At 50.7% G+C, this 26,660-nt stretch overlaps 1 protein-coding gene and 1 non-coding gene across 2 annotated transcripts; both read left to right on the top strand.

Annotated features, from left to right (window-relative positions):
* The first annotated feature begins 11 nt into the window (after positions 1 to 11).
* Positions 12 to 24,356, top strand: CINP (cyclin dependent kinase 2 interacting protein). The gene is made up of 5 exons (XM_032345352.1): positions 12 to 131; positions 10,894 to 11,062; positions 13,596 to 13,725; positions 21,452 to 21,581; positions 23,879 to 24,356. The coding sequence occupies exons 1-5, from the start codon at positions 125 to 127 to the stop codon at positions 24,079 to 24,081; spliced, it is 639 nt and encodes a 212-aa protein (XP_032201243.1). The 5' UTR covers positions 12 to 124; the 3' UTR covers positions 24,082 to 24,356.
* LOC116592258 lies at positions 20,404 to 20,533 on the top strand. The gene has a single exon (XR_004286421.1). It is a non-coding gene; the product is annotated as a small nucleolar RNA SNORA49 (small nucleolar RNA).
* Positions 24,357 to 26,660: the final 2,304 nt, after the last annotated feature.

Here is a 26,660-nt window from a genome sequence, read left to right as displayed (position 1 = left end):
CGGGGGCTAGAGCAGCCGAGCCACAAGTGGCGGCGAGCCAGCGGCGCGCGCCGGAAGGACGTCAGCGCGCTTCCGGCGGCCGTGGGCGGGGCTCCGGGCTCCTTCCCGGGATATCTGCGGACGCATGGCAGGTGCGTGCAACGGGCCGGGTCCGGGGGACCGGGAGGGTGTGCGCGTCCCCGCTGGGCCTGCGACGTGGGCCGGGGGCCGGGGGCCGAGGCCTGAGGGAGTGAGCGGGGGTCTCTGCCTTGGCCCAGCCCATCCCGCCGGCCTCGCGCAGGCTCGGCGGTCCGCCCGGGAGCCAGTCAGTCAGGCTGAGCCTCGGTTCCTTTCTCGTCTAGAAACTACTTGTATGGACAGGAGGGTCTGCCCATCCCGGCGCTCAGAGCGTGACTGTCACTGTCAGCCAGCATTAGCGGAGGACACTGCGTGCCAAGCCTTGCATGCCCAGCTCCTCCCAAACCTTCCCCTGAATGCCCCTCCGCATTACCCGCCGCAGAGCTGTCTTGTGACACAAGCTGTCGTAGCGAGCACCAAGTAGAGTCCCAAGTGCTTTACGTGGGTCAGCGCGATAGAGCCCCGCAGGGATCCCGTGTGCAATGTGAACGGATTGGGAGCCGCGGCTCGGAAGGGCCGCTAACCTCACTCTGCCCTGTTCTGTGACTCCCATTACTGGTCTCTTTCCCGACTGGCCCCAGTTTCTTGAACTCAGAACTGTGTTTTGGGTTCCTAAATACGTGCTGGGAATGGAGCAGACAGACGATGAATCGGACGGGGTCTTCACCCTCAAGGAGCCCCTCCTGGAGAAGAGAAACCCTTAGAATTTATAGGGCAGGTGATAAGGACTATTTCTCCATTTAACACATTTTATTCACCACTTATTGTGTGCTGAGGTTAGGAGAGGGAGCAAGACATAGTCACTGCTCAGGTGGGCTTACGGTCAGCGGGGAATATAAACATTACACCAGCAAATATACCACGCTGGTGAGTGTCAGTGATAGCTGAAGAGGTTGTTTCAGATATCTAGGGCAATGAGTCCTAACCCAACCTGGGAGGTCCAGGAAGATGTCCTTGTGGAAGAAGTGATTTCTGAAAACCTAAATCAGATCATGTCACTTTCCTACTCAGAGCTTATTGCTTCCTTTCCACTGACTTGAAATAAATCTAAACTCTTTGTCTTGATCTTTAAGGTTCCAGTTGCTTGACTGTTCCCTCCACCATCCCCCCTCCCAGCACCATTCTATTCTAGATGATGTGGGATCATCGAGTACAAACGTCAAGAAAGAATTATTGGGATGTTGCATGGTGCAACTTAGCAAGTTTATTTAGGTAGCATGGGGCAGGATCCATGGGCAGAAAGGCCGCATTTTTGCTTAGTGGTCAAGAGGGAGGGGACATGCTGGGAGTATTATAAATTTTTCTTTGAATTTCTACTGATAAAACTACTTTAGCAAGATTTCTCTGGTGCTTATCATTCAGTTCAATATTAACTGTTGGTGAGATTTATAAGCAGTCATGAGACCTTTTAAGAATGCAGCAACTGGGGCACCTGGGTGGCTCAGTAGGTTAAGCTGCTGCCTTTGGCACAGGTCATGATCCCAGGGTCCTGGGACCGGGCACTTGTGTGGCTCCCTGCTCAGCAGGGAGACTGCTTGTCCCTCACCCTGTGCCCCTCCCTCTGCTTGTGCTTTTCTTTCCCTCTCTCACTCAAATGAAAAAATAAAATCTTAGGGGAAAAAAAAGAGTGCAGCAACCAGCACATATCTGATCTTTGTTGGAACTATGTAGGCTAAAGGTCAGCCTTCCAGGCTAAAGGTTTACATTTTTCTGCTTTCTATCCCTCGTCATAAACACGCTCGTCTTGCTTAATTTTTCAGACTCACCGTGCTCATTCTCACATTAGGACCTACTGCTGACCTCTCATCATTCAGGTTCCAGCCTAAATGACATCACTTCAGGGGTTCACTGTAACACAAGACCCCTTTTTCTTTTCCGTGTAGCACTTACCACAATCTGAATCATGGTTATCTGGTTGTCTATTACCCACCTCCTCTTTGCAAAGTAAGTTCCATGAAAATGGCCCTGGTACACCTCAGTCAGTCCCTTCATCCGCTATGTCTGGCATGTTTTTGATGAGTCGTATACAGACTGAAGGGATGTTTAAATAAGCAGAGCCTTAAAGGACTCTAGGAGTTAGCCAAGTGAGTGGGTCATACACGGCCAGCAGGTACACTCTAGGTCAAAGTCAGAGCTTGCACAGGGCTAGCCCTAAGGCATAAAAAGCAAGCCGGGAGAAGCTGGAGAAGTCCTGCCTGGTTGGCAGGACTTCCATAACAGGTGTGATTGCGGTTTATACTAACAAGTAAATATTTGGTCTTTGTTCTGTTTTTGGCAGAGAGGTAAAACCCTTGGTATTTCCTAAGTGTGAGAATGAGCAAGCTGTCTTTTGTTACATTGATGAAGTAATTTTTGGGAAGCCTTTGGATGGGCGCTGGTTCCCATGCGCAAACACACACATACGCACCCCCCAGTCACATGATTAAAGGGTTGGAACTGGGGCGCCTGTGTGGCTTAGTCATTAAGCGTCTGCCTTTGGCTCGGGTTATGATCCCAGGGTCCTGTGATTGAGCCCGAGTTGGGCTCCCTGCTTGGCAGGAAACCTGCTTCTCCTTCTCCCACTCCCCCTGCTTGTATTCCATCTCACTGTCTCTCTCTCTCTGTCAAATAAATAAATAAAATCTTTAAAAATCAATCAATCAATAAAGGGTTGGATCTTTCAGTCCCACCTACTTCCCCCATGGCCCCAGGGGAGAGGGGTTCAGGTTGAATCAATGAGCAATGCCCGAAGATTTAATCGACCATGCCTGTGCAATGAAGCCTCTGTAAAAGCCCACAAAGATGGGATTTGGGGAGTGCCAGGTTGGTGAACACATGGAGATCTGAGGAGAGTGGTGTGCTCAGAGACTCCATACCCCTTTCCACAAACCTTGCTCTGTACATCTCTTCTATCTGGCTCTTTCTAATAGGAGGGAGGAAAATACATATATATATGTATATGTGTATATATATATACACATATATATATACTTAGTTGCAGAACACACAGACACACACACATATATGTGTTATATATATATGTGTGTGTGTGTGTTCTGCAACTAAGACCATAAATTTGCTGACTTTAAACAGCAAATATGGGACAGGCAAGCTATGATGAGTTCTGGCAAGTTGGAAGAGACAAAGGGAAGGTCAGCTTTCCTTCAGTTTTTAGGGGGAAACTGGAGAGTTGTCGTAAATAAAAATGTATTCGAGAAGAACAAGAGCTCAAGGTTGTCGTGGTTTCTGCAGTGTGGTTTCTGCACTGGCTGCAGTGAGACAGTGAGAGATGGTGGTTAGTGCATTTATTGCTGGGGCGAGTGACAGGGGCTCTTCCTTTCTTTTTCTTAAACGCAGGAGATAAAATTCCTATGTGAAGTATGTCCTCACTTGTTGAAATCATTCTTGCCTGCCTTCCTCCTGCTGGTTGTGGAGGCTACAGCAAGTAGTGTGTGCGTGAACACGTGCCTCTCCGGGGCTTCGGACTCCATTTTAAATGAGGTTTCCTGTATTTTCACATTTCCCTCTTTTGAGCAATTTGCTTAAAAAAAAAAAAATCACTTTATCAAGAGTCAGGTTTCCTGCCTGCATTTAGTGGTTTTGTCCACTTTCCTGGTTGTCCCATCCTGTGTCAGAGGGAAAGTGCATAATGACTGGAAGCCATTGAGGCCACATGTGAGTGACAAAAAAGGGTAGGAGGGAGACCTCAGTACTTCCCATCTAAAATCTCTACCTTGGGGCACCCGGGTGCCTCAGTGAGTTAAGCATCTGCCTTCGCCTTAGGTCATGATCCTGAGGTCTTGGAATCAAGTCCCACATCAGGCTCCCTGCTCAGCACGGGAGTCTGCTTCTCCCTCTCCCTCTGCCACTCCCCCTGCTTGTGCGCTCTCTCTCTCTGTGTCAAATAAGTAAATAAGTAAATAAATAAGATCTTTTTTAAAAAGGGCAGAATTAAAAATAATATAACAAATCCAGCTTGATAGTTCTAAACCAGGAGCTCAAACCTGAAGGTAACCAGCTAAATAGATCCGAAGACCGGGGGTCCTTGGGGTAATTCGTTGTAATCAGTGCTCTTGTTCCCTGGTCTTGTGTAAGTGGGTTTCTGTTTCTCCAGAGGCGTTTGCCTAGATACAGCTGGTGGTATTTCTGCACAAATGCCTCCTTATTCAGCAAGTAGATTGTCCAAAATGCCTTTATTTTTATTTATTTTTTAAAGATTTTATTTATTTATTTGACAGAGAGAGAGAGAGATCACAAGTAGGGCAGAGCAGCAGGCAGAGAGAGAGGGGGAAGCAGGCTCCCCACTAAGCAGAGAGCCTGATGCGGGGCTCGATCCCAGGACCCTGACACCATGACCTGAGCCCAAGGCAGAGGCTTAACACACTGAACCACGCAGGCGTCCCCTTTAAAAAAAATTTTTTTTTTCGATTTTATTTATTTATTTGAGAGAGAGAGCAGAGCAGGAGGGTGGGCAGAGATAGAGGGAGAAGCAGACTGAGGGAGCCCGATGCAGAGCTCAATCCCAGGATCCTGGGATCATGACCTGAGCCAAAGGCAGAGGCTTAACCGACTGAGCCACCTGGGCACCTCGTCCCAAACTCCTTCGGCCAACAAGTCCCATGATCACCATTGGGCTACTCTTGCTTTGGCTGTGGAATCAGCTACCTCTCCTAATGTAGAGAGAGATTTCGGATCATATGTTCATTGGCACTACTGTGACCCAAAGGGAGAAGCCTCTCTACAGAGCCAAACCAGGAGTGATATATGCCCCCAGAAGTTCCTGGTTAAGAGCGCCATGGAGCCTAATGAGGCAGGGCAGCGGAGGCCTCTGGTTTGTTATGAAAGTTAACAATAAACAATAAACATTGACTTCCAAGTTGCCAACTAAGCATTCATATGACTTGGGAAATGCTGTTCCTATAAACAAAAATAAAACCATGTGGTGTGCGGGGACCCCAGCTAAGGTCTAGAGTGTGATTTATTAGCTGGAATTTCCTGATTAGCCTTTTCAAGCCAGGGATCAGAGGAGTTGAGATGATATTCCGCGAGAGGCCATCCCTTCATGAAGGGGTCTTTTATTGGAACTTTGCAAAGAGGCATAAACTTATTTGTATTTCCCTTGGGTGCAGGGAGAGAGATCACACTTATGTAAGGAAAAGAATGTGGGATTGACCGATGGCAAAAATGCAGGGATTTAACTGAGTTAGTACAGTCATGACCGGGGAAAGGCTGAAACAAGTGTGGGAATGCCGGTCAGAGTAGCCTACCTGGTAGGTGGCATCTGTTGGCTTGCAGGTGTCATCTACCATGGCATTTGGGGACTACAAAGAAATTGGATGTAGGTTATAGGTGTCTGACATTGTGAACAGGTCAGAGCTTCGGGTGACAGGTGCAATAGTCAGAAAGCTTTCCTCCTTTTGTGGGGGATTGGGAAATGTGTTAGGGCACTGTCTTTCAAGAGAGGGTGAGGGGCATCTGGGTGGCTCAGTCGGTTGGGTATCCACCTCTTGGTTTTGGTCTGGTCATGATCTCAGGGTTGTGAGATTGAGCCCTGCAGGAGTCCTGTCATGCCGGAAACTCTAATTGCGCCCCCTCGTTCTTTTTCTTCTTCTTCCTCCTCCTCCTTCGTCTCTTTTAGTGAGAGAATGTGCGCGCGCGTACAAGCAGCAGGGGAGGGAGGAGAGAATCTCAAGCAGGCTCCACATCCAGCATGGAACCCAATGCGGACCCCTTCATGCCCTTTCTCTAATGGTGATGATGATGATGATGATAATAATGGCCAGAGCAGCTGTGAGGAATATAGCACCTAATATATTTTGGACGTAAGACCCATTTAAAATTTTCTCCCTGCTAAAAATAGGAAGCCAGCCTGTTCCCATGACATTACAAAATTGTGAGCCACTCCTAAAGCATATTTGCTGTCAGCGTAAATGTGGGCAGCTGTGCCCTTGGCAAGCACGCCCGCCATGGGAGGGTGTACGGCTCGGCTTGTTGCGGTGAAGTGGCCAAAGGTAATGGTGTCACTCAGTTCCTTCAGAGGGGTTTGCAAGTGCATATCCAGCACAACATTCGCCATTTCTGCCTCTCAAATGAAAACCATCAGGGAACCATGAGAAGTCAGTGTCCTCCAAAGGACGCCAGTCATCACGGGAGGGAGTCAGGAGGTGACCCGTCAGTCAGGCACGAGCAGGGAGGTGACCGCAGTGAGGAGCTCTGGGAGGAGTGGTTAGGAGAGGATTTCACAGGAGGGGGACGACTGGCTGGGGGGTGGTGGCAGAGAGGGGGCCCTCTACTGCGTGGGGCATGGGGATGGCTGCGGGGGTCCCGGGACTGTCTCCTGGCTGCCCTTAGCCAAAAGGGTGTTGGCAGGAATGGCTCTGAGACAAGGTGACTGGTGCCACGTGGCGTGCTGTTGGCCGTAATGCCCTGTGGGGTCGATGGGGATCCTTGTGTTTGGGGTGAGTAACCCCAAGGAATTCCCTTCCTATTCATATATAAAAAGGAAGTTGATCACTGGGATGGCCAAGGGCAGGGGAATTTATTAAGCTTTCTTTTTTTTTTTTAAGATTTTATTTATTTATTTGAGAGAGAGAGAGGGAGAGTGAGCATGAGAGAGAGAGAGAGAGAGAATGCACGCTTGAGGGCCATCAGGAGGAGGGGTAGAGAGAGGGGGAGAAGCAGCCCCCCTGCTGAACAGGGAGCCCGCTGTGGGGCTCGATCCCAGGACCCTGAGATCATGACCTGAGCCGAAGGCAGCGGCTTACCCCCCTGAGCTGCCCAGGTGCCCTTCATCCTGGTCCTCCTAACTAGAAGGTCACCCCAGTAATGAACTGAAAGACCTGCCCAGTAATGAACACAGAGTTCAGGCTACCCAAGTCGAATTGGTGTTTAAAGGAAGATCAGAATTTTCTTTAAAAACCATTTGGAGGGACACGTGGGTGGCTTATTTGGTTGAGCATCCAACTCTTGATTTTGGCTCTGGTCATGATCTCAGGGTCATGAGATCCAGCCCTGCATCAGGTTCATGCTGAGCGTGGAGCCTGCCTAAGATTTTCTCTTTAAACAAAAAAACAAAAAAATCCCCACAGTAACTCGGAGACAACTATGATCATCGTGCGTGGGTTCATTGGTTTTCTGAGTACAAGCCTGAAGCAAGTGTGTTCAGCAGGGATTGGGAAAGCCCTAGGAATTGCTGCTAAAGGCATTTAGTGCCTGCAGGAGCTCAATCATATAGCAAAGCGTGAGTAGGACCCCATCTGTGGTTCTACAGATCCCTCCGTGGAGCAGCTGGCCCCGGCATCCCAACACATCGGGCTCGGCTACCCACCGCGGACAAAATCCACAGGCAGAGAGGCGAGTGTGGGCACACAAGAAAGGACTTCATGTCAGTGAGTGACACCGGGAGGACCGTGGACTAGTGTCTCAGAGTCTCCCAAGCCCTGAAGATCCTCTCAGGTCTGTCTAAGGAGAATGTGGGACAAAGGTGGGTGGCACGTGCAGGGGGCAGCGAAGGTCTGGTGTCGCTGTCATGGGGCCGGTCAGGAGGGGTCTTCCTGGTTTCGGCCATCCTTGTCGGTTGAGGGGGTAGTTTCGGTTCCCCTCACGGGCTGCTCTGCCAGCTGGCTCTTTTCCAGAGTTAAGAGATAAGCTGAAAAGAAGAACTTAGTCATGTAGGAAGTACTGACCGAGGTCGGAAGGGACATCCTCCCCTCCCCAGGATTACCAGCGTGGCGAGCTCATCGAGTGCTGGGACGGGTCCCGGACAGCAGGCCTGTGGAATCGCGGATCTGAATCTGAGAAACCCAGCTGATGTGTCACCGTCTCAGCCAATCTGGGAGGATCTGTGGGGACCGTCGGCAACTCGGAGCGTCCCAAATCTCACTTTGGGGAAGTCTTTGACTGTAGCTCCTAATTCGCCTGCAGTCCAGGTCACATGAGAAATCGGGGGGTTCGCATGTGGACCCTCAGAGGGTGTGAATTTAATGGGGCAGGTTTTCACAGGTTTGGGAGAGGGACGGAAGGACGTCCAGACGAGGAATGAGGAAGTGCGAGGGCGTAGAGGAGCAGCCGCGCAGGAGGACGGGGAGGGCGGCCGTGAGCCTGCGAAGGTGAGCTGTGTGCCCTGAGACCAAGAGGACAGGCGGGGACCAAGGGACCTCAGATGGCTTTTGTCTTCCTTTAATTGTTTGTTGCTTGGTTAATTTGGAATCGTATTTTGTAAAGAGGCGACTTGAGAGTCCTGAAATTCTGTTAGAAGCCTCCAGGTACCCATGAAATTGGCATCCCATGGAGTCTGTTTAATTGTAGAGTCAGAGCTGTCTAATTAGGTTCTGAGAAAAGTGGGGGGGGCGGTGAGGTCGAGAGTTCCCCATAGTGGCCGTTGGAGTTTGAACTCATCTTTGGGGAAGTTGGTACATTTAGTCAAAATGCTTTCCCAACAACACTTCACAAGGGCTCCTTTCTCTCCACATCCTCATCAACACCTGCTATTTCTTGTCTTTTCTTTTTTAAAATTTTTATTTATTTGAGAGGAAAAAGAGAGCAAGCATGAGCAAGGGGAGGGGCAGAGGTAGAGGGAGAAGCAGACTCCTGCTGGGCAGAGAGCCCGATGTGGGATTCAATCCCAGGACCCCAGGATGGTGACCTGAGCCAAGGCAGACACCTAACTGACAGAGCCAACTCAGTGCCCCTCTTGTCGTTTCCATGACAGCCATTCTGACAGGTGTGAGGTGATATCTCATCGTGGGTTTTGATGTAGGAAAGACATTAGGGTTCGAAGCCAATGGCCAAGAAAGAATTCTTGAGACATCTTGGTCTTTGGAGCATTCTTGGTCCAAAAAGGTGGCTTTATTAAAGCACAGGGACAGGACCTATGGGCAGAAAGAGCCGCACTGGGGTCATGAGGAATGGCCCATTATATACTCTCAAGTTGAGCAGAGGTCAGGGACAGTGTAAGTCTTTAAGGAATTTTGGAAGCAAGGTTTCTAGGACCTTGAGGGGGGTAGCTGTTGTTGGGAAAAGGTCATTTATTATTGTCGAAAAACACCTTATCCATGAGACCCTTCAGATGTATAACAGTGGGCCATATGCTTGGAGGGGTGATCGCCAAATGTATCTCGGGGTTAGAGAAAAAGGAAATTTCTAAAGGAATTTTTATTTAAGACTTACAGGATCCTGGGGGGAGAGGGGAGTCAGGGGAAGACTTATGCCTTTAGCAAGGGATTAGCATCAAGGCAGCTGGTTTCCTAGAGGAATGTCACTCCGCCTGTTTTAAGGACTTACCAATGGGCTGTAAGTAGTAAGGAAATTTAATAATTTTTCTTTTGCCTTTGTTTCCCACATCCATTCTGATTTGCAGTTCCCTGATGCTGGGTGATGTTGAGCATCTCTTCATGTGTCTGTTGGCCGGCCGTATGTCTTCTTTGGAGAAGTGTGTATTCGTGTCCTCTGTCCATTTTTAAACTGGATTATTGTTGTTTTGGTGTTGAGTTGTGTCTGTTCTTTATAAGTCCATCAGACAAAAATAAATACCATGTGATTTCATGCATGTGCGGAATTTAAGAAACAAAGCAAACAGAAAAAAGGAACAAAAAAGACTTGTGACAACAGAGAACACATTGATGGGTACGGGGGGAGGGGGAGGGGCTGGGGAGATGGGGGGAACAGGTGATGGGGATTAGGGAGCACACTTGTGCTGAGTCCTAGGCCGTGTATGGAGGTGCTGAATCACTAGATGGAACACACGAAACCAGTACAGCACTGTGCTAATATACTTAAATGCAAATAAATGAGTACATAAATAATAGTAAAGCAGACAAGGAGGGACTGTAGCTTTTTTTTTTTAAGATTTTATTTATTTATTTGACAGAGAGAGACACATCGAGAGAGGGAACACAAGCAGGGGGAGCAGGAGAGGGAGGAGCAGGCTTCCCGCTGAGCAGGGAGCCCCATGTGGGGCTCGAGCCCAGGACGCTGGGATCATGACCTGAGCTGAAGGCAGACGCTTAACAACTGAGCCATCCAGGGGCCCTAGGACCATAGCTTTTAAACCTAAAACCTGATGGGGTCCCAAAAAGAGGACCCTCCGTAGAGAGTGTGGAGAATCAAAATCCCATTACTCAAAATCTGGGGTGCTAAAGTGAGTGAGTGCTTCAAACAGATCCTGAATAAAGTCAGGCGTGGAATCTGAGACACCCCTTCTCCAAAGGGGTGAGCACGAGGCCTCCACGCAGACGCCTGGTCCCGTGGGGTCCTCTCCTTCGGATCCCACTCTGACTGCCAAGTAATAGAAACTTTAAACAGAGCAAAGAACATCTCTAAGTGAAAAAAAAAAAAAAAGAGTTTATTCAGGAATTGCAAAGAAATTGCAGTTCAGGACAATTCCCTGTGACGAATTGTAGGCGAGTCGGAAGAGACAGGGGAAGGTCAGCTTTAATTAGGTTTTAGGGGGAAGTGGGGGAAGGGTTGAACCCAAGTTCCGTGGAGAACAAGAGTTCGAGGTTTGCAGTGGTTTCTCATCGGCTACAAGGGGTGGTTGGTGGTGAGCCCTTGCTAGAGCTGGGGTGGGAGAAGGCACCTTCTTTTCCTTCAAAGCAGGAAATGAAATTCCTACGTGAAGAGTGGCCTCCCTTGTCGTGATAACTCCTCTCCCCTCCTTTCTGCGGGCTGTGCAGGCCACAGCAAGTCACGTGCGTGTGAGAGCCGCCCTTTCACGGCTCCCTGCCTCCCTCCGAAATGAGGTTCCTTTTATTTATTTCACAAATTTGTAATCATTATGTTTCTCTTACTCCCTGTCAGCAAACACTCCTGGAAGTGCAACACCCAGAAAACCTGTCTTATCTGTCAGCGCAAGAAAAATTAAGGACAATGCAGCTGATTGGCATAATTTAATCCTGAAATGGGAAACCCTCAACGACGCGGGCTTTGCTACTGCAAACAGCATTGCCAACCTGAAGACCCGGTTGCGGTGAGTGTGTGTGGAGGTCCTCGTGCTCTAAGCTCCGTGCCCTTACTGATTGGGCAGAGTCTGCCGGGGGTCTCTTAGGGCGGGAATGGCAGTCCGCGTCAGCATGAGCGGATGACCTCACGTTGAGAAGAGGAGCAAGTGGTGAAACGGTGTGCGCACCCCTCAACTGTGCATGTCCATTTTAAGCACAGAATGGTGCTACCTACTGTTCGCGGTTATGTCTGTATATAAAATTACAGAAATGGATTGGAAGGACGGGCCCGGTCGAGAAACTCGGCCCCCTCCCAACGGGTGGGTGCTGGGTGGGAGGTCAGCAGGGTTGGACTTCACGACCTTATACTTTGTTTCTGTGACGTTGTGATGGACAGTAAGGGCGCTCCTTCTCTTTGGTCTCCCTCCCCGTTCCTGGCATACAGGTCCGAAAACCCCCCCGACTTCCCCATGGATAAGGACACTAGGAGCATCCTCTGTTCTAATATCTGGCCTTTTGTCCTCCCGAATGACCCAGGTGAAAGGAGTGTCCTGTTCTTCATAACATGTCCCTCCAGCCACTCCTGAGTTCAGGCTAGGGAGGTGACTTCCGGCCAACCCCGTGGAACCGAGCAGGGGATTAGAGAGCGAGAATTTTCAGCCCCTCCCCTTCACCCCACCTCCCAGGGAGGGGAGAGGAGTCCCCAGGGGCCAGTGATTTAGGCAATTGTGCCTACCTAACAAAGCCTCCGTAAGACCCCAAAAAGATGGGGTCGGGAGAGCTTCTGCTCTGGGAAACGGTTAATACCTCTCCCTGCTGGAAGGGTGGCCCCCAGACTCCACAGGGACCAAACCCCTGTGCTCAGGACCCTCCCAGACATTCCTAAGTGTTCCTCTTCATCGGGCTGTTCTTTCGTATCCCTTAATATCCTTTGTCACCAAGCAGCAATCCAGTAAGGAAACCATTTTCCGGAGTTCTGTGAGCCACTCCAGCAAATCCTTCAGATCCAAGGGGGCGGCTTGGGGGAACCTCTTACCCACGGCGCATTATAGTCAGAAACACAGCTAACACCTTGGACTTGCCGTGGGTGTCTGGAGTTGAGCGGGGCCAGTCTCGCGGGGCCGAGCACTGACGTGTGGGATCGGACGGTCTCCCATAGGGAGTTTCTGCGCGGACGCTGCGAGAACGGCTGCGGGCTGCGAGGGCCCCTGGTGTGGAGAAACTCACTCCGTGCCTTTGGTGGGCGGGTGTCGGCAGTCGGTGGGGACGGAGAGCAGAGGGGAGCTAGGAGTGTCCTCTTCCTTAGCGATTTCTTTCCTCCTGTGTGTTTTTTTATTAAATCATTCTTCACTTAAGACCAAGTGGTCTTTTTTAAAGTATGATTTTTTTATTTGTTTATTTGACACAGAGAGGCAGCTGGAGACGGAACACAAGCAGGGGGAGTGGGAGAGGGAGAAGCAGGCTTCCTCCTGAGAAGGAAACCGGACTCGGGGCTTGATCACAGGACCCCGGGATCATGACCTGAGCTGAAGGCAGACGCTTAACAACTGAGCCACCCAGGCGCCCCATAATTTCTTATTTTTTAGATGTTTTATTTATTTGTTTATTTGAGAGAAAGAGATTGAGCAGGGGGAGGGACAGAGGGAGAGGGAGAAGCAGACTCCCTGCTGAGCAGAGAGCCCTACGCAGGGCTCGATCCCAGGACCCCAGGACTGTGACCTGAGTCAAAGACAGACACTTAACCCACTAAGCCACCCAGCCACCCCCCTTTCCCCCCCACCCGCCAAAATGTATGTACTTCATGGAGCACTGGGTGTGGTACATAAACAGTGAGTCTCGGAACACTGAAAAAAGAAAATAAAATTGGAAATAAAAACATAAAGAGACGAAGGAGTCCTGAGGAAACTGTTGGCGGTGGCCAGTTCCAGTGGGAATTGGCCTCGTTATTCTTTGCACCTCCTGCACGTGTCATTTCTTATCTCAAAGTTATAGTTCGGTGTTCCTATGTCATTGTCTGTAAGGGGACTACTGTCCCCGGGCTCTGGCCCGTTCCCGCCGCAGGTCTCACGCGGCCGGCCCTCGCCCTCTCCGCCTCTTCCCGCCGAGGCCCACTCGCCCTCCTGCACGCGGAGCTGAGACTGTTCTGTTCGTGCTTCGTTTTCCTAAGTGTTGTGACCCCACTAGGTTAATTTCATGCCCCACAGGCCGCAGCCTTCGGTTTACCAAACAGTCCCCAGACGGTGAACTCGGGGAAATGGGCACGTCGCGTTCATGTTCGTACACACAGCACGGAGCCCTAGGCCAAAGGCACCACGGGGCGGCCTTCAGCCGACTCCCTCCAGCGCAGAGCGGGTGGGCGTCTTCCTTGGGCTCAGAAGTAATAAGGAATGATAATGAATAATAAGGAATAAGGAATCCTGTATCGCATCCACATGAAGTACACCTGGGCCAAATAGGCGCCTGACACCCTTACGTGGAGATCGCACTTTCTGGGCTCGGCCGTAAGGAAGCGAGGTGCCGTTCAGGCTGTGCTTAGTTTCCACTCTTTTGCCTTTTGTCCAGGAGTGAAGATAAGACAGAGTTACAGGGCAGCAGCCCAGCTTCCGGGGAAGATGCGGAAAAGACGCTTCCAGAATATAGCAAGGAGCTCGAGACGCTGTGTGAGGAGCTGCAGACCACCTTGGAGGCTTTGGTGAGATCCAGAGCCCCTGGCACCTCGGTTGGGGGTGGGGGAGGTGGACTTGGGACTTTCTCGGCGCTCGGCAGGTGTGCACATGGTGGGAGACGCTGTCCCCCAGACACTTGCCTTTCCCTCCTCAGCCTCCTGCACTTGCCTCCTAAATCTCAGTGCCCCCCAGGATGCTGTCCTAGACCTTTGTTCTTTCTGCCCCATGTGCTGTCTGGGTCCATCTCACCCACTTCTTTTTTTTTTTTTTTTTTTTTAAAGATTTTATTTATTGGGCGCCTGGGTGGCTCAGTGGGTTAAGCCGCTGCCTTCGGCTCAGGTCATGATCTCAGGGTCCTGGGATCGAGTCCCGCATCGGGTTCTCTGCTCCACGGGGAGCCTGCTTCCTCCTCTCTCTCTCTCTGCCTGCCTCTCTGCCTACTTGTGATCTCTCTGTGTCAAATGAATAAATAAAATCTTTAAAAAAAAAAAAAAATTTTATTTATTTATTTGACAGAGAGAGATCACAAGTAGATGGAGAGGCAGGCAGAGAGAGAGAGAGAGAGAGAGAGGAGGAAGCAGGCTCCCTGCTGAGCAGAGAGCCCGATGTGGGACTCGATCCCAGGATCCTGAGACCATGACCTGAGCTGAAGGCAGCGGCTTTAACCCACTGAGCCACCCAGGCGCCCATCTCACCCACTTCTGAAGGCTCCACGTGGTAAATATTTCGGGATTTGTGGGCCCTACCATGTCTCATCATCACTGGGCTCCCCATGTAGCGCCCACAGGTGGTACAGAATGAATGGCGGCCTAGCTGGCGCGCAGGGGCGCGTGAGCACCAGCCTCCAGGGTCCCAAATAGACCAGGCTCGGCCACTCCCCACTGACAAAACTCACAGGCAGAGAAGCGAGTGGTGGGGGCACAAGAAAGGACTTTGTTTCGGTGAGGCCGACACTGGGAGGGCAGCAGACTAGCGTCTCAATGACCCTCTGGAAAGTGCTGGAAAGACTTGCAGGTTTATGTAAGGAGATGTGGGACAAAGGTTGGTGGGTACGTGCAGGTGGGCGGTAAAACGTTGATCGTGATTGCCGGGTTGGGGGGCAGGGTCGCACGGGATCTTGCTGGCTCTGGGCAGTTGTCGTTGCTTGAGGGGGTAGTTTTGGTTCCTGTCATAGGATGTCCAAATGGACGTAGTTCAGGTTTCTGTCCGTGTGGCTGTGTTCCAGTAAAACTTTATTCATGGACACTGAAATTTTAATATCACATTATTTTGATGTGTTGTAGAATATTCTTTTTACACGGTTCTCTGAAGCATTTCAGAATATAAAACCCATTCTGAGCTCCTGGACCATACTAAAGTAGTGTGTGGGCTGGCTTCGGTCTGTGGGCCCTGGTCTGGCCCACAAGAGATGATCTCAGTGTGTAACGAACTAATGACGGGTTCCATTACCAGTACCCACCGCACCTGCCACCAAACATAGACTTAACTCCGCATCTCCTCGCTGGGCACAGACTCGAACTTGGGTAACTAGAACTTACCCATGAACATGGAAGAATCTTTATCTTTTAATCTTTGATGGAAATGTTTCTGATCTTTGACATGACTTCTTGCCTGTGAAACAGAATATGTGGAATGGAATTATGTGGAGTGTGATTGTACTTCTTGAAGATACTACTTGTTCAGATTTAGGATTCCAACTGTTCCAAAGCTGTCGGTTTAAAGGAGTTTTTCAGGAGGCGCACCTGGGTGGCTCAGTCAGTTGAGTGTCTGCCTTCGGCTCAGGTCATGATCCCAGGGGCCTGGGGTCGAGTCTCGAGGCGTTCTCCCCGCTCGGCGGGTGGTCTGTTTCCGCGTCTCCCTCTGCCGGCTGCTCTCCCTGCTTGCGCTCTCTCTGTGTCAAATAAATAAAATCTTTAAAAATAAATAAATAGAAGACTTTTTAGGAAAGAAAGACTACGTTTTTTCTTTTTTTTAAAGTAGGCTCCACACTAAGCATAGAGTCCAATGCGGGGCCTGAACTCACAACCCCGAGATCAAGATCTGAGTTGAGATCAAAAGTCAGACACTTAACCAACTGAGCCGCCAGGCGCCCCAACACTACCCTTTTAGACACATCAACTGTAAGATGCATGATGGTTTCAGGAACACTAAAAGGAGAAAATAAATGTTTGAGGACATTTTGGTAGTTGGGCCTTTTATGATCGAAATCAGTAGTGTCTTTGGGATATTTAAGATGCTTATGGGGCTAAATAGCAAACAGTTTCCTCCAAGTACATGATCAGGTTTCTGTCATCCTCCTGTTCTGCCTTCCCTCGCCCCGGGCTTGTGCTGGGATGACAAGCACTTGCCCTCCTCAGGCTGTCTGAGCAGGTAACGAGACAGGCGTCATCGACTCCGTGTCTAGGCCCCCACTCAGGAAGGCAAGAGAATTAAAGAGTGTGGGCTACGTGAGGTCCACTGTCTTTGTTTGTTCCCATGTTTGCGGCTGTGTCCCTAGCGAGTGAGGTCCGGACATGGAGCTCCTGGCCAGTGGGGAGCGGACACAGGCCAAATAAGCGGTTGAAAGGGACAAAGTTCTAAGTTGGGGAAAACTGCCCACTTGTTTTGTTTTCTTTTTCCCAAATGAACCCGTTTGATCATGACAAGTATTTGTGTTTGGGCCGCCTGGGTGGCACACTGGGTTAAGCCTCCGATTCTTGGTTTCAGCTTAGGTCGTGATCTGAGGGTCGTGGGATGGAGCCCCATGTCACGCTTCTCACTCAGTGCAGGGTCTGCTTGAGATTCTCGCGCGCGCGCTCTCTCCCCCTCCCCATGCACGTTCTCCCCTTCTCTCTCTGCCTCTCCCTTTCTCTCTAATGAATAGATCTTTTAAAAATACATACTTTTGGGGGCGCCTGGGTGGCTCAGTGGGTTAAAGCCTCTGCCTTCAGCTCAGGTCATGATCCCAGGGTCCTGGGATCAAGCCCCGCATCAGTCTCTCTGCTCAGCGGGGAGCCTGCTTCCTCCTCTCTCTCTCTCTCTCTCTCTGCCTGCCTCTCTGCCTGCTTGTAATCTCTGTCAAATAAATAACATCTTAAAAAAAAAATACATACTTTTGTTTGAACAAAAAGCAGGTGCATGTATTGTTCCTAAAAGAAACCGGGTAGCTGAGTTCCAGTCTTAAAATAATGTGAAGAGCCCAGAAGCCGAGCACATGTGCTGCTCAGTCAGCTGCCCTCCGGCCCCGACCGCCTCGTGCCTCCCGCCAGAGCCTCTCCATCCCTCGTCCCCTTCCAGGAGACAGCCTGTCACAGAAGCTCAAAGCTGTGTTGGAACGAGAAACACTTTCAACACATACTGATGTGACTTTTACAAAATGTAAAAAAATCTGAAAGGATTTTGTTTTCAAGAGCCACTTGGCTCTGGTTCGAGCACATGCTCTCATCTGTCACTTAGACGTAGGCCCCGCAGGAAGAAGTTTCAGAGGGGCGGCCGATGGGGAAGAGCGGGGGTGCCTTTCATTTCAGGCACGCCAGGAGGGATTGGCTTTGTCTGTCTGTCCTAGGCTCACTCACCCTCCAGTGCTGGGCTGGTGCCCTGGGACTCTGTCCTCTGCCCCACTGACCTGCACTGAGGAGGGACAGCGTGGTAAGACATTAGTGGGGAGAGTCAAGGTCCAGAAAACCCAGCCAGCAGGCTAGGTGAACTGAGCAGCAGCAGAGGAAAGGCGGGGCACGTGCCCTTGGTCCCTCTGACCTGCAGCACAGGCCCAGGGTGAGGCAGGCCCAGGGGAAAGTAGCCACTGGGTTGTAGGTGGCCACCTGCTTGTGGTCAGCCGAGTTCCCAGGACCTTCAGATAAAGGCCGGGCTGTGTCCCTGACAGCCAACAAAATGATGGGCCCAGCCATCAGTGCAGACAGAGACAGCATGGTGCGTGTTTGGAGTGGGGTGTCGGGGGGGCAGGCATTATCAGGGAGAAGCTATTGGAGGGACTGGAGTTGCAGCCCAGGAAAGGGGGAACCAGCAGACAAAACAGCTGCCATCACAGCCAAAAGGTTATCCAAGAACCGAAAAGGGTCCACTGGTTTTCTGAGGCCTCTCAGGGGACAAAGGAGACCCTGGTACTGGCAGAAACTTTGGCTCCCACGAGGGAACAATGTGGCAAGTCCTGTCCGGACTGAGCTGGTGTGGCCCAAGGTGGGAAATGTGTGCCCAGAGGGCTGGACGATGCTTGCTCCCGGGCAGAACCGCACCAGCACACGCACACCTCGCTCTCGGGCCTGCTTCACAATTCATATTAATCCCATCCTGTTCATTAACGTTTTTCTATAATACAGTTGAAAATCACATTATAGGGCGCCTGGGTGGCTCAGTGGGTTAAGCCGCTGCCTTCGGCTCAGGTCATGATCTCAGGGTCCTGGGATCGAGTCCCGCATCGGGCTCCCTGCTCAGCAGAGAGCCTGCTTCCCTCTCTCTCTCTCTGCCTGCCTCTCCGTCTACTTGTAATTTCTCTCTGTCAAATAAATAAATAAAATCTTTAAAAAAAAAAAAAAATCACATTATATAATCACCTCTCGGTCTTTTGGCTAAGATCAAGTGTAAAATCACATTATACACACCGTTACCTGGGTATTGCTTCCCTGCCGAAGTCTTTGAGCCTGGGGCTGACTCCCTTTTTCCTAAGAAGGGAAGTTTTCTTTCTTTCAAAGGGACCTCTGGAGCTGGAGGGAAACGCACACAGGCCCGAGGCTAGTAGCCCAGCGGGAAGACAGGCTGTACTGCGCGCTGCGGGGTTGCTGATGCTAAGGCCCGGTGGCTTTGGGAAGAGGCAGATACCCTGGTCTCTACAGTCTCCCAGGCCACAGTGTCCTGCTTCCGTGGATTTATTCTCTGTGTTTTTTGTGGACACCTGATTTTTTAGGACAGAGAGTTTACGTAAATTACCCCCAGCCTGCAGCTCTTTTCAGACGTGCCCATCCTATGAATCACAAATTGGAACGCCACGTCCGTCGTAATTCATGAGGCAGTACTGACACGCTGTTCCTGAACGAAGCTGCAGTCGAGTCACATTTCCTTCCTTTTTCCCTACTGCCCTCTCTCCACCCCGGACGCCACAGTGAATGTAGTCACCACGTCGGCTCCGGCTCCTTGTGGCCGCCCCAGTCTCATGGACTTCCCTTGTTTTTTCTAGCAGTGACAGTTTTGAGGACAACAGGTCAGGCATTTCGCAGCTCCCCCTCACTTGGGGTCTGTCTGATGACCTTCTCATGATTTGGCCAGGGTCATGGGTTTTTCGAGGGAGACTGCGGAGATGGAGACGAGGTCTCATCATCCCATTGAGGACATGGAGTGTGACCACACCCATCACTCTGGGTGTTGACCTTGACCACGTGGCTATCAGGTTTCTCTGTAAAAGGAGCTCCTTTCGCACTGTCCACACAGCCCACACTGGGGGAGTGGGAAGTTCTGCCCCTCCTCCTCGAGGGCAGAACATGTACGTAAATCGTGTCTCTCGCCCCCTGCCTGTGAGTTACTGGACCGTTCATTTCTAGCAGTGGGGACTCGTGGTTACTTGTTCTCCACCTTGGGCTGTCAGAGAATACTGCTTTATTTTGTCCTCAGACTGTCCCTGCTTTGGCCCGTAGGAGTTCCGTTGGCTCCTGTGTCCTCTTAACATGCTTCCATCATTGTGAGTTTTTGGTTTGGGCTTTTTTGAACACTTCCTTACTTCCTAGCGTTTCAAGACATTCTAGGCGCATCTTGTGTATTCCCTGCCTCTGATCAGCCATTTCCCCAAGGAGCCCTCGTTTCTCTGATTGGAGGATGGTTTTAGAAACCCAGGTCTGAGTGCCAGCTGTCAGGCCCTGAAGTGCTCTGCTCTAGGGAATTTATTCTATTTTGAAGTGGTTTGGAAAGAAGTTCTCGTTCTGTGTTCAAAACCAGAAGTTAATGGAATAAGGCTTTTCATATTATTTGTCCTGTTCTCTAGCTTTTGGAGAGAATGATTTTCCAGACTTGGCTTTAAGTGTCTTTAATGAATTTGACTGTGGTAGGGGGCTTTGAGGCACCATTTCCCTAACGTGGATGAACATTTTGCAGTTTGTTCTGTGGGAGGAGGTGTTCTGAGGTTGCGCTGGGAGTGGGCACCTCCGTGTGTGCCTTGCCGGCTCAGGGCTGCCCACCTCGTGTGGTCTTTTTCTCTGTTGATGACCAAGCTCTGCACGGCACTGCTGGCCGGGGTCAGGCTCCAGGATTTTCCTTGCTCTCCCGATCATTTACAAGCTTTTCTTTGAATTAGGTGGCAGGATGCAGAGAATGTGGGTTGGCCAAGAGACGTGGGTCAGGAAGCGTGGTGCAGGGGTGCTGGCTTTGACCTTCCCTAGCTCAGCAGCCCTGAGAATTGTCTCAGCTATAATGCAGAAATGCTGAGTCCTCTCTTTTGGGGTGGGGCCACATGAAAGATCAAACCTAAAAAGATTGGGAAAGGAGCATAGTGCCTTAAAAATCAATGTTAGCGGGTGCCTGGGTGGCTCAGTGGTTAAGCCACTGCCTTCAGCTCTCAGGTCATGATCTCAAGGTCTTGGGATCGAGTCCCGCATCGGGCTCTCTGCTCAGTGGGGAGCCTGCTTCCTCCTCTCTCTGTCTGCCTCTCTGCCTACTTGTGATCTCTCTCTGTCAAATAAATAAATAAAATCTTTAAAAAAAAAAAAATTCAATGTTAGCGGCTCCCTCAGCCTTACTCCTGGGTCTTTTGCTGTGAAGGCCCAGGCATTGCCTGAGGGTACAGGACCAAGCGCATGTCCCTCCCCAGGAAGACTCTGTGTTCTCCTGGGGCCTACATCTTGAGCTGACAGTCCATGTCAGAAAAATTTTAAAAATTAAAAAAAAAACAATGTTAGCTGAACTTAGCACACACCACATCCGGCGTAATTGGAGAGTGGCCGAAGGGCCAAGTGTAAGGAATTCAGATTTTGACAATTTCTAGATCTCTGTGCATTCACGCCTGTGCACATGGGGTGGAGTATACACAGGGGTCAGAAATGTGGTTTTAGTGGGTCTGTGCTGCTGACATCTGAAATCTTAGTTACATGGTCCCTGTACGTAACAAATCCTTCCATAGCGCCAGCGGGTTCTTCAGAAGTACTTTGTCCTCACTGCCGTGTAGGCAGTTTGTCAGAGCGGACTGTGCTGGCTTGTCTGTGCAGCAGGGATGGTGTCCATGTCCCCTGCAGTGGCCGGGCTTCCTGCAGAGGCCACCCCACCCCGAGGCGCGTCAGTGTCCTCTCTCCCCACTTCCTGTGTCAAGGGTGTGGGGCTGCCTTTCCTGACCACCATTTTACAGATAAGGAAACCGAGCGTTGAGGTTTCAGTAAACTCAGAGGCAGTTCATAAAAGTCAGAAATGAACTCATCTAACACCCTTCCTCCTGTCACCCCATCAAGGCAGAGCCTGCCTTTTGATTCCTCCAGGTCTTGGGGCTAAAACATTAGCGCCTTCAGAAATCTTAGGGAAGTGGGACTCAGCAAGCTTTCTCTCTTCAGCCCGGAAAGCCAGGGCTTTTTTCTGAAGCAATCCGAGTTAAAGAAATCATAGCCACCATCTGCCTCCAGCTGCCTGGAAATGTGCGGCGCATGGAGTGAACAGTGTTGAGTTATTGGACTTTGGGTCTCAACGGACTTCTGCCTCTGAGCTTCGAAAGCTCACAGTTACTGAATCTGAGACTGCAGTAGATTTCAAATAAGGTTCTCATATTCCCAATTAATATCTTTTCAGGCCAAAATACAGATGAAAATGGAAAAGCTGTCCTCGACCACCAAGGGGGTTTGTGAGCTAGAGAACTACCATTACCGGGATGGGAGGCCTCGCCCCCCCCTATTTCACACATGGCCCACAGCCCATTTCTGTAAGTAGTTCTCTTTTTACTGATTCTCAGGAGTAGAAATTATGAGAGCATTTGTGTTCTTGAGACGTGGTACTTGAAGAACCTAACAGAGTCTGAAATTCAATTCGAGAGGATCCATTGGAAGGAAAGGAGATTGGGGGCATCTTAAAATGGGCCTTTCTTCTTGCCTCTAATAATCAGCAAAGAATATTAAATGTAATTAGAGACACATGAAGCGTTTTAGAGACATATTTAGCCCTTTATTATTTTTTTAAAAGGATTTTATTTATTTGACAGACAGGGATCATAAGTAGGCAGAGAGGCAGGCAGAGAACAGGGGGAGGAAAGCAGGCTCCCTGCTGAGCAGAGAGCCCAATGCGGGGCTCGATCCCAGGACCCTGGGACCCTGGGACCCTGGGACCCTGGGACCCTGGGACCCTGGGACCATGACCTGAGCCAAAGGCAGAGGCTTACCCTACTGAGCCACCCAGGCGCCCCCTTATTAGCCCTTTAAAACCAAGTGGTCAAGGCACCCAGCTTGCTCAGTCCACAGAGCCTATGACTTTCGATCTTGGGGTCATGAGTTCAAGCCCCATGTTGGGCACAGAGATTACTTAAAAAAGTAAGTACATAACCTTAAAAAAAAAAAAAAAAAAGGGTAGAACGAATTCTACTGCCTCTGCGGAGACAGATTTCTTTTTTCTTTTTTAGAAAGATAGGTTTTGGGGCACCTGGGTGGTTCAGTCACTTAAGCCTCCAACTCTTGATTTCAGCTCAGGTCTTGATCTTAGGATCATGAATTCAAGCCCAGCACTGAAGGAAAAAAAAAAAAAAAGATAAACTGAGGTCAGTTTAACCCCCCAAAAGAAGAATATGGAATGTTCTGGGAACATGGAATTCATTTCTTAAGTTCTACAAGATCAGGATTACTTTTTTTTTTTTTTTAAGATTTATTTATTTTAGAGAGAAAGTGAGTGTGCACGTGAAAGCAGAGGAAGGGGCTGAGGGAGAGAGAGAGAAGCAGACTTCCTGCTGAGTCCAGAGCCTGACATGGGGCTTGATCCCACGACCCTGAGATTGTGACCTGAGCCAAAATCAAGAGTTGGATGCTCAACCGACTGAGCCACCTCGGCACCCCTCAGAGTTACCATTAGCTTTGTTAGTTCAAAAGAAGGGCCTCGTTATTTGTTTGCCAATTTGAGACCTCGCTTTTTTTTTTTTTAAGATTTTATTTGGGACACCTGGGTGGCTCAGTTGGTTAAGTGGCTGCCTTCGGCTCAGGTCATGATCCCAGCATCCTGGGATCGAGTCCCGCATCGGGCTCCTTGCTTGGCGGGGAGCCTGCTTCTCCCTCTGCCTCTGCCTGCCACTCTGTCTGCCTGTGCTTGCTCTCGCTTCTCTCTCTATGACAAATAAATAAATAAAATCTTTAAAAAAAAAAAAAAAAAGATTTTATTTATTTATTTGACAGACAGAGATCACAAACAGGCAGAGAGGCAGGCAGAGAGAGAAGGGGAAGCAGGCTCCCCACTGAGCAGAGAGCCTGACGCAGGGCTCTACCCCAGGACCCTGGGATCATAACCCGAGCTGAAGGCAGAGGCTTAACCCACTGAGCCACCCAGGTGCCCTGAGACCTCACTTTTAAGTAAGGAAGAAAAGGGTAAAACCATTTGATGTAATGTGTTATTGGAATACTGTCTGTCTGAGGTGAACCTACTGTTTATAATCATCGCGGGACCGAAGAGTTGAGCAGAGGCTAGACTTACTCATTAACTTCATGGCCTAATGCCCACTAACCCTACTGATGGGTACGAGCCCGAGTGACCCTACTGAAGGGTACGAGCCCGAGTGACCCTACTGATGGGTACGAGCCCGAGTGACCCTACTGAAGGGTACGAGCCCGAGACCCTACTGATGGGTACGAGCCCAAGTGACCCTACTGATGGGTACGAGCCCGAGACCCTACTGAAGGGTACGAGCCCGAGTGACCCTACTGATGGGTACGAGCCCGAGTGACCCTACTGATGGGTACGAGCCCGAGTGACCCTACTGATGGGTACGAGCCCGAGTGACCCTACTGAAGGGTACGAGCCCGAGACCCTACTGATGGGTACGAGCCCGAGTGACCCTACTGAAGGGTACGAGCCCGAGACCCTACTGATGGGTACGAGCCCGAGTGACCCGGACCCGCCCGGCCCTCCTTCATCCCTGCGCTGTGGCCGAGTCTAGTTCTCAACAAGCTTTCCAGAGTGGGACCCACGCCCAGGCAGGAACGGTTCTGTGACTTTGTTGCCTCTAAAGAGAGACATTGGTTTCAGACGAGGTCTCCCGCAAGCTGTGCGACATGTACCAGAAGGAGCTTCTCCTGAAGCGCACGGTCACGGAAGAGCTTGCACACGCCGCAGACCACGACCTCACCCTGAGCTACCTGTCAATGTGGCTGCACCAGCCCTATGTGGAGACCAACAGCACGATGCTTCTGGAAAGCATGCTGCTGGAAACGGGGCACCGGGCCCTGTGACGTCCCGGCATAGCCAGGCCTGAGCCCCCAGGCTCCGGACCGCCGGATGCTTCTGTGGCTCCCGTGATGGACGGTCTTTCACATAAGACTCAGTGCTGTGATGCGGCCGCCCTCCGGCCTTAGTGTCTTCCGGACTGGATCACTTTAGTGGCTCCCCGTGGCCTGTCCCGACACTAGACTGCTGGGAGCTGTGCTCCCTGCCATGTCGGCCGCGCCTCTTGTGAACCTGTCACCCAAGGGGACCTCACGTGAAATAAAGGAGTTCCCTACCAGGATGACTGTGTCACCTCATTTTTGTCAATTAGCCGTATTTATATAGAAAACCCCTGGTTCAGTATTTTTTACTTTGTATCTATCCGTTATTAAATTTCTCTACAAATAAACGTAGGTTTTGTAATTACAGCTGACGAGTAGAATCCCATGTGGATTCTACGTGTAGAGCTAACTGAGTGAGAGAGACCGGCTCGTGAAAACTACCTCCAGCAGTCGCCTGTGTTTGCAGACTGAGGATGGGGCAGGCCACGGGATTCTTCCAGGCACAAGTGCTAGGGTCTGACAACATCTGCAGCCCAACCCTGGGGGCTCGAGTCTACCATTGGCTTCCCGCAGAACCGTGAGGAACTTGGTGCTACAGCACGGATGGGGTACGTGACCCAGGATGTGGCCCTCCTCTCATGGAGCCTGCAGCGTCCCAGCAACAGGCAAAGAGGCAAATACTCCAGTAAAGACCCTACACGACAGGGATTTCGTTTGGGAGAGAGTGAGCCTACCTCGCTGTGCAAAGTGATACGTCAGAAAGTACTGAAAGGCAGCACTTCCTAGCGTCTCCTTCCTCTGCCCCTGGGGCACTCGCTGATGGCTCACTACTGTAAAGGCCGCCCTCACACATCTCACAGCCAGGAAGCCGCGGTTAGCACATGGTGGGAAGGGTGCTCTGCTCCAGGCTGCCCTGCCCGGCAGGCTGTTGTCAGGAGCCCCAGAGGCAGGTGGGCAGGACTGGGCCCCCAGATCCATTGGCAGTTTTATGCTTCGGGCATACTTAAAAAAATAAATGCTCTTCAGGCCACCTGGCTGGCTCAGTCTGTGGAGTGTGCGACTGTTGATCTTGGGGTTGTGAGTTCAGGCCCCATGCTGGGAGTTCAGCTTACTTAAAAAAAAAAAAAAAAAAAAAAAAAAGGCAGTGAAGGACTTGATACTGTGAGCAGGCCTTTCTAGAACATTCCGTGGGTTCTTGACACTTTATCCCCAGACCCCCAAGTGGTCCAGGGGAGGCCATGAAAAGGGTTGACATTGCAAAGGACAAGCAGACACGGAAGAGCTAAGGGACAAATTGTCCAGTGGCATTGGTCCAGAGATGCCTCACGAAATGGAAGAGGCATCAAATTAAAGGAAGACCCCTCTGGTGGTTGAATTTGCTGAGTTCTGCACTCACTACACAACAGTGAAGTCTCCAGAGAGCTGACAGCCTTCTAAACCATGTTCTGCCTTCCGCTCAGGTCACGATCCCAGGGTTCTGGGATCAAGCCCCACATCGGGCTCTCTGCTCAGTGGGGAGCCTGCTTCCGTTCCTCTGTCTCTCTCTGCCTGCCTCTCTGCCTACTTGTGATCTCTGTCAAATAAATTCTTAAAAGTCTTAAAAAAAAAATTTAAACCATGGAGGCTGTTGACATGGTTCTGTGCCTCCAGGTTATCTTGCCAAAGTAGACAGCCAAGGAGCCTGCAAAGGGCAAGTCCACAGAAACAGGCCTGGGGAAGGGTTCTGGGGGCAGTTCATGGTAAGTACATTTCATTAAAAGGAGAAAAAGAAAAAAACCAGCTTCCAGGAAACCCAAAAGCTTATATGAAAGCATCGAAGTGGTCACAACATACCACACTTTCTCGTCCTAAATATCGTGACCTGACAGTGGGTCAGCCATCTGCACTGGTCACCAAGTATTCCTGGAGTCCTGCCTTTGTGGCCCACGAGAGCTGGTCCTTCTGGTTCCCTTGCCATTGGGGGTGACCACAGGGCAGGTTCTGGCCACGGGAGGGCAGCCCTCCCTTTGGTTTTCTCTGTCTGAGTTGGCCATTGGCAGAGTTTGAGATGTGGCTGCCCCGCTGGGTTCCTGACCCGGCTGTGCTGAGGCAGTGCTGTCCCCCGGCCTATGAGGGACACGTTGCACAAGGAGACACATACCTCCATTGTTTGAAGCTGGTGAGGTTCCAGAGCTGTTACTCCCGCCTCTCCAGACCGACCCACAAATGTTCTAACCGTCCTGGGAGATGGGGTTCGGCAGAGACCATGGGTAGTCCTTCCATATTCTTTGCTTCATCTGGGTTTTAGCTAGCACACGGCTACCAGCTTAATAGGTTCCAGAACCTTCTTTGTCACCAGCTGTGGCCACATGACTGAGATGTGCATTTGGTTCTCAAAAGTCGTGTGTGCCCCTCCTGCCCCTCACATCTTGGGGGATGGAGCAGACATGAGAGTGATGAGCCCCCTCATCCCTCCAAGGAGTGAGGAAGCCCCCTGGGCCCTGGGCCTGGGCCACCTCTGCAGCAAAGCCACTCAAGTTCCGGAGTGCCTTCACATGTTCACT

The sequence above is a fragment of the Mustela erminea genome, chromosome 5, assembly GCF_009829155.1.
Source record: "Mustela erminea isolate mMusErm1 chromosome 5, mMusErm1.Pri, whole genome shotgun sequence".
Taxonomy (NCBI): domain Eukaryota; kingdom Metazoa; phylum Chordata; class Mammalia; order Carnivora; family Mustelidae; genus Mustela; species Mustela erminea.
This window is presented reverse-complemented; position numbering and strand designations above follow the sequence as displayed.